The 12,732-nt window shown below is 45.2% G+C and overlaps 1 protein-coding gene across 6 annotated transcripts in view; it reads right to left on the bottom strand.

Annotated features, from left to right (window-relative positions):
* Positions 1 to 1,392: 1,392 nt before the first annotated feature.
* LOC134296910 (zinc finger protein 658B-like) overlaps positions 1,393 to 12,732 on the bottom strand; it is a 152,438-nt gene continuing 141,098 nt past the window's right edge. For 5 of the 6 annotated variants that reach the window (XM_062973047.1, XM_062973045.1, XM_062973046.1 and 2 more), the window contains 2 exons: positions 11,355 to 11,489; positions 1,393 to 7,479 (listed from right to left, as the gene is read on the bottom strand). In XM_062973047.1, coding sequence (XP_062829117.1) covers positions 5,116 to 7,188 — 2,073 coding nt within the window. In that variant the 5' untranslated portion in view covers positions 7,189 to 7,479; positions 11,355 to 11,489 and the 3' untranslated portion in view covers positions 1,393 to 5,115. Of the gene's footprint in view, positions 7,480 to 11,354; positions 11,490 to 12,660; positions 12,730 to 12,732 lie in introns of those variants that run through there. The other variant, XM_062973048.1, reaches the window with a different exon arrangement.

Genomic DNA, 12,732 nt, shown 5'->3' with positions numbered 1-12,732 from the left:
GTGAGGCTGACCAGTTGGTAATTGTTTGGGTTGTTCTTTTTTCCCTTCTTGAAGATAGGGACCACATTCGCCCTCCTCCAATCTGCTGGGACTGCTCCCGTTCTCCAAGAACTCTCGAAGATAATTGCCAGTGGTTCTGAAATAACTTCCGCTAATTCCTTCAATACTCTTGGATGTAGCTGATCTGGCCCTGGGGACTTGAATTCGTTTAGAGAGGCCAGGTGTTCCTGGACAACTTGTTTCCCTATTTGGGGTTGGATTTCCCCCAATCCTTCATCCATTCCATGTTGCTGGGGTTGAAGATGGCTTTCTTTTTGTGAGAAGACCGAGGCAAAGAAGGCATTAAGCAGTTCTGCCTTTTCCCTATCCCCTGTCACCATCACCCCATCTTCTCCTCACAGTGGCCCTATTGCCTCCTTGTTCTTCCTTTTTCTACCAACGTAAGCAAAAAAGCCTTTTTTTGTTGTTTTTTATGTCCCTGGCAAGTCTGAGCTCATTTTGCGCTTTAGCCTTGCGAACCTTTTCCCTACAGGAGTTGGCTATACGTTTGAATTCTTCTTTGGTGATTTCTCCCCTTTTCCACTTCTTGTGCATGTCTCTTTTGAGTCTTAGCCCGGTTAGAAGTCCTTTGGACATCCATTCTGGTTTCTTCGCACTTGTTTTATTTTTTTTCTTTGTTGGCACTGTTTGCATTTGCGCCTTGAGTATTTCACTTTTTAAAAACTCTCATCCATCCTTAACTCCTTTGTCTTTTAATATTGGCATCCATGGAATGCCGCTCAGTAATTCCTTCATTTTTTGGAAGTCAGCTCTCTTAAAGTCCAGAATGCGTGTTTGACTTGTCTTAGTTTCAGCCTTCCTTTGTATGGCAAACTGCAGGAGCACATGGTCACTTGCCCCTAAGGATCCAACCACTTCGACTGTATTGATCAGGTCTTCCACATTTGTTAAGATTAGATCAAGAGTAGCCAATCCCCTTGATGCCTCTTCTACCTTCTGGACCATAAAATTGTCTGCAACGCAAGTGAGGCAATGTGAATCAGTTGCTTTGTATTTTAGTCTCCAGAGAAGCAGGAAAAACTTGCCAATTTCTTTTCAAAGGGACATCCTTCCAAATATTGGCTCTCTTGTCCCCTTGGCCTTTTTCCCCCTCCGAACTAAACACACCCATCACCCTCGGCCATTCCCTAGAGCCCTTCTCTGGAGACATTCTAGCATCTCAATATCTTGCTTGAATTGTGCTGCCCAGAACTGGACACAAGGTTATTCCAGGTAAGGTCTGATCAAAGCGTAGAAGAGAGTTGACTAAAACTTACCCAGAACTAGACATCACCCTCCCGTTGGTACAGCCTAAAATCACGCTGGCTTTTCAAAGCTGCTGTATCACACTCGTTTTTAAAAAACAATATTTATTCAAAGACTAAAGAAGAAAAACAAATCAAAGCATGTTTACACAAATTACAATTTTGGTATTTAAAAACAATATTTTATACAAATAATAATTTTGGTACATTTTTTTAAAAAAAGACTATTTAACAAATATAAAGGGAACAAGGACACACACCTTGGACAATAAGAACAAAACTAACTGACATCAAACGCTAATTTACAAAACTCACTCACTATATGATTTGTATCTCTATTTACTCTTATTTCCTTTCAATGCGGTTCTATACTTCATCAATGTAGTTAATATGTCCATCTCAACGGATTCATGAATCTTCATCAGTCGTTGTAGTCATTTTTTGTCTTCCATTCTCTGCAGTTGGGGAAGGAGACCAACGCCGGCCAGAGGAGGGTTGGTAGAGTGGTTTGTGATGATAATTAATGCCTCTTTGGATCAAGGCAAATTTCCATCTGTCCTCAAACAGGCCATAGTGAGGCCTATATTGAAGAAGGCCTCCCTTGATTCGGCCATTCTAAACAACTACAGACCAATCTCGAACCTCCCTTTCTTGGGCAAGGTCCTGGAGCGGGTGGTTGCCTCGCAGCTCCAGGGTTTCCTGGATGACACCGATTTTCTGGACCCATCGCAGTCTGGCTTTAGACCTGGGCACAGTACTGAGACGGCTTTGGTCGCCTTGGTGGATGACCTCCGCAGGGAGCTGGACAGGGGGAGTGTGACCCTGCTGGTTCTCTTGGACATCTCAGCGGCTTTCGATACCATCGACCATGGTATCCTTCTGGGACGGCTCTCCGGGATGGGCCTTGGGGGCATGGCTCTGTCGTGGCTTCAGTCCTTCCTGGAGGGCCGTTCCCAGTTGGTGAAGCTGGGGGACACCTGCTCAGACCCCTGGCCTTTGACCTGTGGGGTCCCGCAAGGTTCCATTCTGTCCCCCATGCTTTTTAACATCTACATGAAACCACTGGGAGAGGTCATCCGGAGTTTTGGAGTTCGGTGCCATCTCTACGCAGATGACACTCAACTCTACTACTCCTTTCCACCGAACTCCAAGGAAGCCCCCCAGATACTGAACCAGTGCTTGGCAGCTGTGATGGGCTGGATGAGGGCGAATAAGCTGAAGCTTAATCCCGACAAGACAGAGGTCCTCCAGGTCAGTCGTATGTCCGATCGGGGTATTGGGTGGCTACCTGTGCTTGACGGGGTCGCACTCCCCCTGAAGGCGCAGGTCCGCAGTTTGGGGGTCCTCCTGGACTCAGCACTGACGCTTGATGCTCAGGTGTCGGCCGTGGCCGGGAGGGCCTTTGCACAATTGAAACTTGTGCGCCAACTGCGACCTTACCTCGTGAAGTCTGATCTGGCCACGGTGGTCCATGCCTTAGTTACCTCTAGACTGGACTATTGCAATGCACTCTACGTGGGGCTGCCCTTGAAGACGGCCCGGAAACTCCAACTAGTTCAACGTTCGGCAGCCTTGCTTCTAACTGGAGCAAATTATAGGGAGCGGTCAACCCTCCTGCTTAAGGAGCTCCACTGGCTGCCGTTCACCTTCCGGACCCAATTCAAGGTGCACGTGATCACCTACAAAGCCCTGAACGGTTTGGGACCCTCCTACCTTAGTGATCGCCTCTCGCCCTACGAACCTGCACGATCTCTTCGTTCGTCGGGGGAGGCCCTCCTCTCGCTCCCACCTCCGTCACAAGCACGGTTGGTGGGGACGAGAGAGAGGGCCTTCTCCGTGGTGGCCCCCCGGCTCTGGAACTCGCTCCCCAGGGAAATCAGGCAAGCCCCCACCCTGGTAGCATTCAGAAAGAGCTTGAAAACCTGGCTCTTTACTCAAGCCTTTAGATAAAGATTGCTCATCCAGAAGCAACCTGTATCTGTGACCATTCTTGTACCGGTTTGCACCTTTTACCTTTGTCAACTCGATATAGACACAGGGTCTATTCCCATCCCAATTTGCACTTCCAGAATTTGCAGCACTTTATCAGTCACCTCGTGTCTACAATATTTATATGGTGCACCTTACCCAGTCTACTTTTACAATCTCTCAGTTTTAATCCATGTTTTTATTAGTTCTTGTTTTTTATTGGCTAATGTTTTATTTTATTTTTTTTTTTTTTTTATTGTGCAAGTTGTTGTCTATTGCTGTGTTTTATACTGCTACTGTTTTTATTCGGGCTTGGCCCCATGTAAGCCGCCCTGAGTCCCCTTCGGGGAGATAGAGGCGGGGTATAAAAATAAAGTTATTATTATTATTATTATTATAAGGATACTGTGTGTCCTAATGGACTCTTTGCCAAAGGTGGGGATTGAACAGTCTCATATCCAGAAAGGGTTTCACTCTACACAGGGATAAGTACACACAAAGCAAGGCTGATGGTCTCATGTTCCAGGGCTCTCTCGGTATAAAGTCTGAGGTTTATTAAACAAACACAAGACAAGCCAAGACCATATTATTTTATAGGAAAACTAAAGTCTTCAGTCCAGCTAAAACAGTGGTTCCCAACCTGGGGTCCATGGACCACCAGTGGTCCGCAAGAACTAAAATAGGGTTCACAGCCTCACAGTTACTACACCATTACAATGAGAGTGACTGGTCTCGCGAAACCCTCTGATAGTCCCAGGATTATTAAATATGGTTTTCTGTGGGCGAGCAGATGACGACTCACTGGATGGCATATCAGGAATGAGAGCTGACGTGGTCTATCCAATGCAATTTTCTGAATCATCACTCCAAATAACCAAACCAAATCTAAAGTTGACCAAAAACTGATTTATAACCCTTCTGGTACTAATTTTGGAGAGTGGTCCCTTGTCAAATGATCCCTAGTTAAAAAAAAGGTTGGGAGCCACTGAGCTAAAATAATTGGAGCAACACCGTTGAAGGAACAATGAATACAAGTGCAGGTCAAGAGTCCAATTATTGCAGACAAGTTGAGTACTGCAGATACAGGTCAGGAGTGAAAATTAACAAGAACCAAGGTCACAGTCCCAACAGTCACATGCCAGGAGTTCATTCAGCTGAGTTGATAAAACAACAACCAAGAAATCAAGAGTACAAACCGAATTTAGAGTCCCAAAGTCAAGCCAGAAAGTCAGGGATACAAACAAAGTCCAAGTCCATATACGAAACCTAGACGTCAGTCCAGAATTTAGAGTCAATGATTCAGGATACAACAAAGTCCAGAAAAGGGTTAAAAGTACAGGGCTAGCACCCAAAATTTCAACCAAGGGACTCAGGACAGATCACAGTACATACAGTACACATGCATGGGAAACAATTGATGCCATTGAATGCAGAAGAGCCAAGAAATAAGGCAGGAGTATGAAGATACGACGTTATCTGCAACCAAAGAGCTATTCTTTTTAAGAACCCTTTAATCCAGAGATCTCTGCTGCTGCTCATTTCAGCAAACCTTCACACATCATCCTAGAAGCCTGCGATGGGTCTCTTTGAGGAGGAGGTTAGGTGAACCCCTTCCAAGCTTGCTGCCATTCTGAGTGACACCTGCTCCCAGTAGCCGTCAACCAAGGCCACACAAACTCCGATTCATGGTGGAGAGAGAGCAAGGTGCTGGCCTTCCTCTTTCCTTCCAATGTGTTTTTATAGATTCGGAAACTCAAAGGCCCGTCTCCTCTAGAGGTACATGAGTTCTGTGATGTCTACTGTATGCTGAACTTTTTCTAAAGCTCTGTTCCTATTCCGTGCATTAAGGTGACTTCTCCTCTGTGTGGGTCCTTTGATGGGAACGTAGACTGACACTCTGACTGAGGCTTTCTCCACATTCTATGCATTTATATGGCTTCTCCCCTGTGTGGGTCCTTTGATGGGAACGTAGACTGTCACTCTGACTGAAGCTTTCTCCACATTTCATGCATTTATGTGGCTTCTCCCCTGTGTGGGTCCTTTGATGAGAACGTAGATTGCCACTGTGACTGAAGCTCTTTCCGCATTCTACGCATTTATGTGGCTTCTCCCCTGTGTGGGTCTTTTGATGGGAACGTAGCTTGTCACTCTGACTGAAGCACTTTCCACATTCCAGGCATTTATGTGGCTTCTCCCCTGTGTGGGTCCTTTGATGGGAACGTAGATGTCCACTCTGACTGAAACTCTTTCCACATTCTATGCATTTATATGGCTTCTCCCCTGTGTGGGTCCTTTGATGGGAACGTAGACTGTCACTCTGACTGAAGCTCTTTCCACATTCTATGCATTTATATGGCTTCTCCCCTGTGTGGGTCCTTTGATGGGAACGTAGCTTGTCACTCTGACTGAAGCTCTTTCCACATTCTATGCATTTATATGGCTTCTCCCCAGTGTGGGTCCTTTGATGGGAACGTAGCTTGTCACTCTGACTGAAGCTCTTTCCACATTCTATGCATTTATATGGCTTCTCCCCTGTGTGGGTCCTTTGATGGGAACGTAGACTGTCACTCCGACTGAAGTTTTCTCCACATTCCATGCATTTATAGGGCTTCTCCCCTGTGTGCTTCCTTTGATGGGAACGTAGACTGCCACTTTGACTGAAGCTTTCTCCACATTCTATGCATTTATATGGCTTCTCCCCTGTGTGCTTCCTTTGATGGGAACGTAGACTGTCACTCCGACTGAAGCTTTCTCCACATTCTATGCATTTATAGGGCTTCTCCCCTGTGTGCTTCCTTTGATGGGAACGTAGACTGCCACTGTGACTGAAGTTTTCTCCACATTCCATGCATTTATAGGGCTTCTCCCCTGTGTGCTTCCTTTGATGGGAACGTAGACTGCCACTGTGACTGAAGTTTTCTCCACATTCCATGCATTTAGAGGGCTTCTCCCCTGTGTGGGTCCTTTGATGGAAACGTAGTTTGTCTCTCCGACTGAAGCTTTCTCCACATTCCATGCATTTATATGGCTTCTCCCCTGTGTGGATCCTTTGATGGGAACGTAGACTGTCACTCCGACTGAAGCTTTCTCCACATTCTATGCATTTATAGGGTTTCTCCCCTGTGTGGGTCCTTTGATGGGAACGTAATTTGTCACTCCGACTGAAGCTCTTTCCACATTCCACACATTCATATGGCTTCTCCCCTATGTGAGTCCTTTGATGGGAACGTAGATTGCCACTGTGACTGAAGCTCTTTCCGCATTCTACGCATTTATGTGGCTTCTCCCCTGTGTGGGTCTTTTGATGGGAACGTAGACTGCCACTTTGACTGAAGCTTTCTCCACATTCTATGCATTTATATGGCTTCTCCCCTGTGTGCTTCCTTTGATGGGAACGTAGACTGTCACTCCGACTGAAGTTTTCTCCACATTCTATGCATTTATAGGGCTTCTCCCCTGTGTGCTTCCTTTGATGGGAACGTAGACTGCCACTGTGACTGAAGTTTTCTCCACATTCCATGCATTTAGAGGGCTTCTCCCCTGTGTGGGTCCTTTGATGGGAACGTAGACTGCCACTGTGACTGAAGTTTTCTCCACATTCCATGCATTTATATGGCTTCTCCCCTGTGTGGGTCCTTTGATGGGAACGTAGACTGTCACTCCGACTGAAGCTTTCTCCACATTCTATGCATTTATAGGGTTTCTCCCCTGTGTGGGTCCTTTGATGGGAACGTAATTTGTCACTCCGACTGAAGCTCTTTCCACATTCCACACATTCATATGGCTTCTCCCCTGTGTGGGTCCGTTCATGTACAGTAAGAGAATTTTTCCAATCAAATTGTTTCCCACATTCCAGACACTGATGTAACTTCTCCCCTGTGTGTGATCTAGGATAGGGAGGTAGAGGACTTGCCATTCTTTTATATTTATAATTCAAATATTATGCCAGGGGTTCACAGATATAACCTCCTGAGCAGCACAGTCTTTGTATTGCTGTAGCCTTCTGCTCGCTTTCCCAAGCCTCTCTTTTTTCAGCACAATCTTATTTCCTCCTCTTAACTGCATAGGTTTGTAGCTTGAAATATATTTTTACTACTTATTTTTTCTTGTTGTCATTGCTGTGTATTTTGAAGTCCCTTTAGACTTAGAGCACTCCTTGGGCAAAGCTCTCACAACGTATTCTTTGCAGAGCTTTTTCAGAAGTTACCTGCAGACAAATGAGGGGAAAATCTCTTCAGGAGTTGAACAGAGAAAGATCTCATGGAACATGAAAAACAAGTCTCGTGCTGTAACAAACCCAGGGGAAGAGGGTGAGCCCATTGCCTGGTGAGAAATGCTTTAACACTTGCCTAACAACAAACTATCCCTCCTCAGGTCCAAAGGGGACGGTGCGCAAAGATACTCTGCACAAAATAAAATACAACCCTACCGATTAAAATCCAACAATGCAGCAAAGCTGAAGGCATAACAGGCTGTGAACTGTGAACATTTATTTTTGGCGTCTTTCGCTGAATTAAATTATTCTCAATGTCTTGTAGAGATATGTGGTCAGCCTTATATAAATTAATGTAATAATATTTTAAAGCCTGTTGAATATTGATATCATATATTAATATTTTATCCTCATGTTGTATCTTAACAGTAAGTCCCCTTCAGGGTAGAGAAAGGCGGGGTAGAAATGTCATAAATAAATAAATACATAAATAAAGAATTGACAATTACATTTTTGGGCTTTCTTTCCTCAACGTATATGCTAACTATTTCCTTGGTTTGTTAGCTGATTCAAAATATTTTTTTTTGCATTCTTTATTTTAGTTTCCAATTCATTAACTAGTAACACAATAATTGCTTTTGTAGGAGTTTTATCTGAGTTAGAATGTTTGAATTCAAAGGATTTTTCTTTAACTGCTCTTCTTTTTTTAATATCATCTGAAATTATCTGAAAATATTTCTGTCTATTCTTTCTCATTTCAGTGTTGCATTTTATAAAGTATTCTCTAATATAAGCTGTACTGGCATCCCATACTGTTTGAATATCTGTAACTTGATTTAAATTAAGTTCCAAATATTCTTTCAGTTTTTCTTTCAAATTCTCAATTACGTCCTCCTTTTGCAGTAGTGATTCATTCAGCTGCCATCTAAGTGTTTTTAATAATAATAATAATAACTTTATTTTTATACCCGCCCCATCTCCCCGAAGGGACTCAGGGCGGCTTACATGGGGCCTTGCCCGATAAAACAATCAAATATCAAAACACAGCAATAAAACAGTTATCCAATAAAAACATCAATTACATTAAAAACAATTGTTAAATCAACATAAAACATACAATATTAACACTGGAGACTAATTCATAGAACCCAGGCAAAGCGCAACATGTGCCGAAATGGGCCGAAATGGGGAAGGGCCATTTTTTACTTCCTTTTTAATTACTAGAGTCACTGGATTATGATCTGAGATAGTTTTGGGTAGGAGTTCTGTCTTTTGAACAGGTTTTCAGTTTGGTAGATATCCATATCTTTTCCATTCTAGAGAAAGTATTTTGTCTTTCTGAAAATTGTGTACTGTATATACTCGAGTAAAAGCCGAGGCACCTAATTTAACACAAAAAACTGGGAAAAACTATTGACTCAAGTATAAGACGGGGTGGGAAATGCAGCAGGTACTGGTACATTTCAAAATAAAAATAGATAGCAATAACATTAGATTAATGGAGGCATCAGAAGGTTAAATGTTTTTGAATATTTACATACAACTGCAATTTAAGACTTTCCAACTGTGATTAAATTATTATTCTAAGCTTCTTCAATGTAAATGTGCTTATATATTCTTCCAATAATCACCATAGTTTATTTTAACTATACATTTTGGGGGAAATGCAGTGTGTATACGAATAAAGAAAAGTGGGAAAGACGAGTGCCGAGGAGAGGAAGGCGTGCGCTGCACGGGAAAGGAGGAGAGGCTTATACTTGCGTATATACAGTATATTCTTTGCATCCCCCTCCCCGAGAGTTTGTCTTTCTTTGGTGAAATCACTCCATTCCAATCTCCCCAAAGGCACCCGTTTTCATAATGGAGGTCTGTTGGAAACTAGGCACGTGGGGTTTATATATCTGTGTAATGACAAGGGTGGGAGAAAGAACTCTTGTCTGCCCGAGGCAAGTGTGAATGTTGCAGCTGGCCACCTTGATTGACACTGAATTTCATTTTTAAAGCCTGCCTGCTTTCTGCCTGGGGGAATCCTTTGTTGGGAGGTGTTAGCTGACCCATTGTTTCATGCCTGCAATTCTCATTTTTTGAGTGTTGATTTTTATTTACTGATTTTAGAGTCTTTTTTGATACTCGTAGCCAGATTGTGTTCAATTTCATGGTTTTCTCCTTTCTGTTGAAATTGTCCACATGCTTGTGGATTTCAATGGCTTTTCTGTGTAGTCTGACATGGTAGTTGTCAGAGTAATCCAACATTTCTGTGTTCTCAAATAATATGCTATGTTGGTTCATCAAGTGCTCGGCTTCCCCTTGGCAACATCTTTGTAGATGGCTGATTCTCCCACACCAGAAGAGACTCGGGCTCTCATCTGGCTCGTCATACCTCATAGAGCTTGTTGAGTTTGGGATCGCAGTGCTCGAACCGGTTTGTAAACGGAGATGCAGACTATTTGCAGAATCGCGTCCCTGTTTACAAACCGGCTCGAGCACTGCGATCTGCGGAGGAGGCCCTGCTCTCGGTCCCACCCCCGTCTCAAGCACGGCTGGTGGGAACGAGAAAGGGGGCCTTCTCCGTGCTCCTCCCCTCCTCTGGAAATCCCTCCCAAAAGAACGAAAAACTGCCCCCTCCCTCCTTGCCTTCAAACTAAAAACACATCTATGCACTCTGGCCTACTGAGAGGAGGAAGACTAATACGACTCGATATGTATCATTGTCTAGATATATTAAATCCTGTCTAGATACTGGAATTGATCTCAATTGGACACCATCTGACCATTTAATAAGGTCTGAGCTGTTTGAAGTGTTTATTCTGTGTACATTTACACTATGTGACTATGTTTGCTAGGCTTGCCAAGTTTTATTTTTGAGGAGAGTCCTCCAAGTTCTGTCAGTCATCCAGATTTGACTGCAGGCATGTTTCAAAATCCAAAAAGATGTCCCATTGGTGAGGAAGAGGAGGGGGAAAGGCTTCCTTTCTGCTGCTCTGGAGACTAAGGGACAACGGAGCCAGGAGGTCAAACGGCAAGAAAAGGGATTCCTCCCAAACACGAGGAAGGACTTCCTGAGGGCAAGAAGAAGAGCTGTTCAGCAGGGGAACTCTCTGCCTCAGAGTCTGGTGGGAGCTCCTTCTTTGGAGGATTTAGTCAGAGGCTGGATGGAGAGGATTTGGATTGTGTTTCCCTGCCTGGCAGAAGGTGGTGGGGCTGGGTGGCCCTTGGGGTCTCTCCCAACCCTCTGGCTTCGGGGATTCCTCGTGTCTCAGTCCTAGGCCAAGGCTGCCGCCTCCCCCTCCCCCGCCTCCTCCTCAAGGACTTGGGAGATATTTGTCTTGGGATAGAACTCCCAGGTTCCTCCAACCCTCATGCCAGGAGGGTTTCTGGGCGTTGTAGTCCAAGAGAGCCATTCCCTTTGGGGAGAGAGGGAGGGTTAGAAATAAAGTTATTACTATTACTATTATTATCATTATTCCCTCCACTCTCTTGAGCAGGGATTCCCAAACTCTATTCCTCTGGGATTTCTTGGACTTTAGCACCCAGAAGCCTCAGCTGCCTTGGCCCAAGATCAGGGATTCTGGGACATGGAGTCCCCGGAAGTGGAAGGCCAAGGCTTGGGAAGGGAGGCTCCTGAGAAGGGACCAGGCTTCCACGGCTGAACTGCTCTTGCCATCCAGAAATGCTTCCCAATGTTTAGTTGGAAGCTTCTTTCCCACAACGTGAATCAACTGCTTTCCATTTTAGTCTCCAGAGTAGCAGGAAAAACTTGCCCTTTTCTCCTCAGTGGGACATCCTTCCCCATATTGGCTCTCCTGTCCCCTCGGCCTTTCTTTCCCTCTCAGCTAAAGATACCCAAACTACTCCCAAGTCCGCCTCACCTTTTGGCACCTGCTGGTCCTTCTCCACTTCGGCCTGGAGCTTCTTCTGCATGGCCTCCGCCAATCCCTCCCTGCAGACGCCCTTCTTTCCGCAGGACGGCCCTCTCTGCCGAGGGAAGGGTCCGGGTTATGCGTCTGTTGCCATTTCCAAAAAAGGACAAAGCAGTCAAAAAGGGCAAAGCAGCAACAACAGCAGTTCAGCAGATCAGGAGCTCCATAATAATAATAATAATAATAATAATAATAATAAACAGATGAAACAATAGATCACACCCTCAGCTGCTGCAGAAAGATTGCACAGACAGACTACAAGCAGAGGCAGAACACCGTTGCTCAGATGATTAATTGGAACTTGTGCCACAAATACCATCTGCCTGCAACAAAGAACTGGTGGAATCACAAGCCCGAAAACGTTACAGAGAATGAACATGTCAAGCTACTCTGGGACTTCCGAATTCAGACAGACAGGGTTTTGGAGCACAAGACCCCTGACCTCACGATCGTGTTAAAAAAAAGTATGGACTGTCAATATTGTCATCCCAGGTGACAGCAGGATTGAGGAGAAACAACTAGAAAAGCTGACATGATAATTTAAAGATCGAATTACAAGGACTCTGGCACAAGCCAGTCAAGGTGGTCCCAGTGGGTGCAGTGGCTAAAAACCTTGGCCTGCACTTAAACACAATCGGCGCTGACAAAATTACCCTCTGCCAGCTGCAGAAGGCCACCTTCTTGGGAGAGGCACGCATTACTCGCCGATACATCACACAGTCCTAGACATTGGGGAAGTGTCCGAGGTGTGATCCAAGACAGCCAGCAGAGTGTCTGCTGTGGACTCATCTTGTTATGTTTCAAATAATAATAATAACAACAACAACTTTATTTTTGTATCCCGCGCCATCTCTGCGAGGGGACTTGGGGTGGTTTCTATGGGGACCAATCCCAACAATATACAATCAAAGGCATTCCAATCCCAAGGAATTAATACATCAGTGCCTCTAAAACACAACATCCCAAAAGCGTAGCCCATGAGATGGGATCAGCCAAACAGTCTGGACCTGAACCATCCAGGGCTTGAAAGGCCATCACCAGCCCTTTGACTTGTGCCCAGTGACAGGCTGTCAGTCAGTGGAGGGGGGGGGGGGTGTCAGCAACCTGGCTGCCCCGTTTTGGAAGGCGCATGCGCAGAGGGCCTGGAGGGCCGAGCAGGCCGCAGCCTCCCCGGGACAGACAGACAGGCCAAGGCCGGACGGGGAAGGGAGGCCCGTCAGCAGGGACCCCGAACCCTCACCCAGCTGCCCCTGACCTGCTCCTCTCTCTCTCTCTCTCTCTCCCGAAAGGCCTCCTCCTCCTCCTCCTCCTCCTCCTCCTCCTCCTC

The sequence above is a fragment of the Anolis carolinensis genome, chromosome 2 (assembly GCF_035594765.1).
Source record: "Anolis carolinensis isolate JA03-04 chromosome 2, rAnoCar3.1.pri, whole genome shotgun sequence".
NCBI classification, from domain to species: Eukaryota; Metazoa; Chordata; class Lepidosauria; order Squamata; family Dactyloidae; genus Anolis; species Anolis carolinensis.
This window is presented reverse-complemented; position numbering and strand designations above follow the sequence as displayed.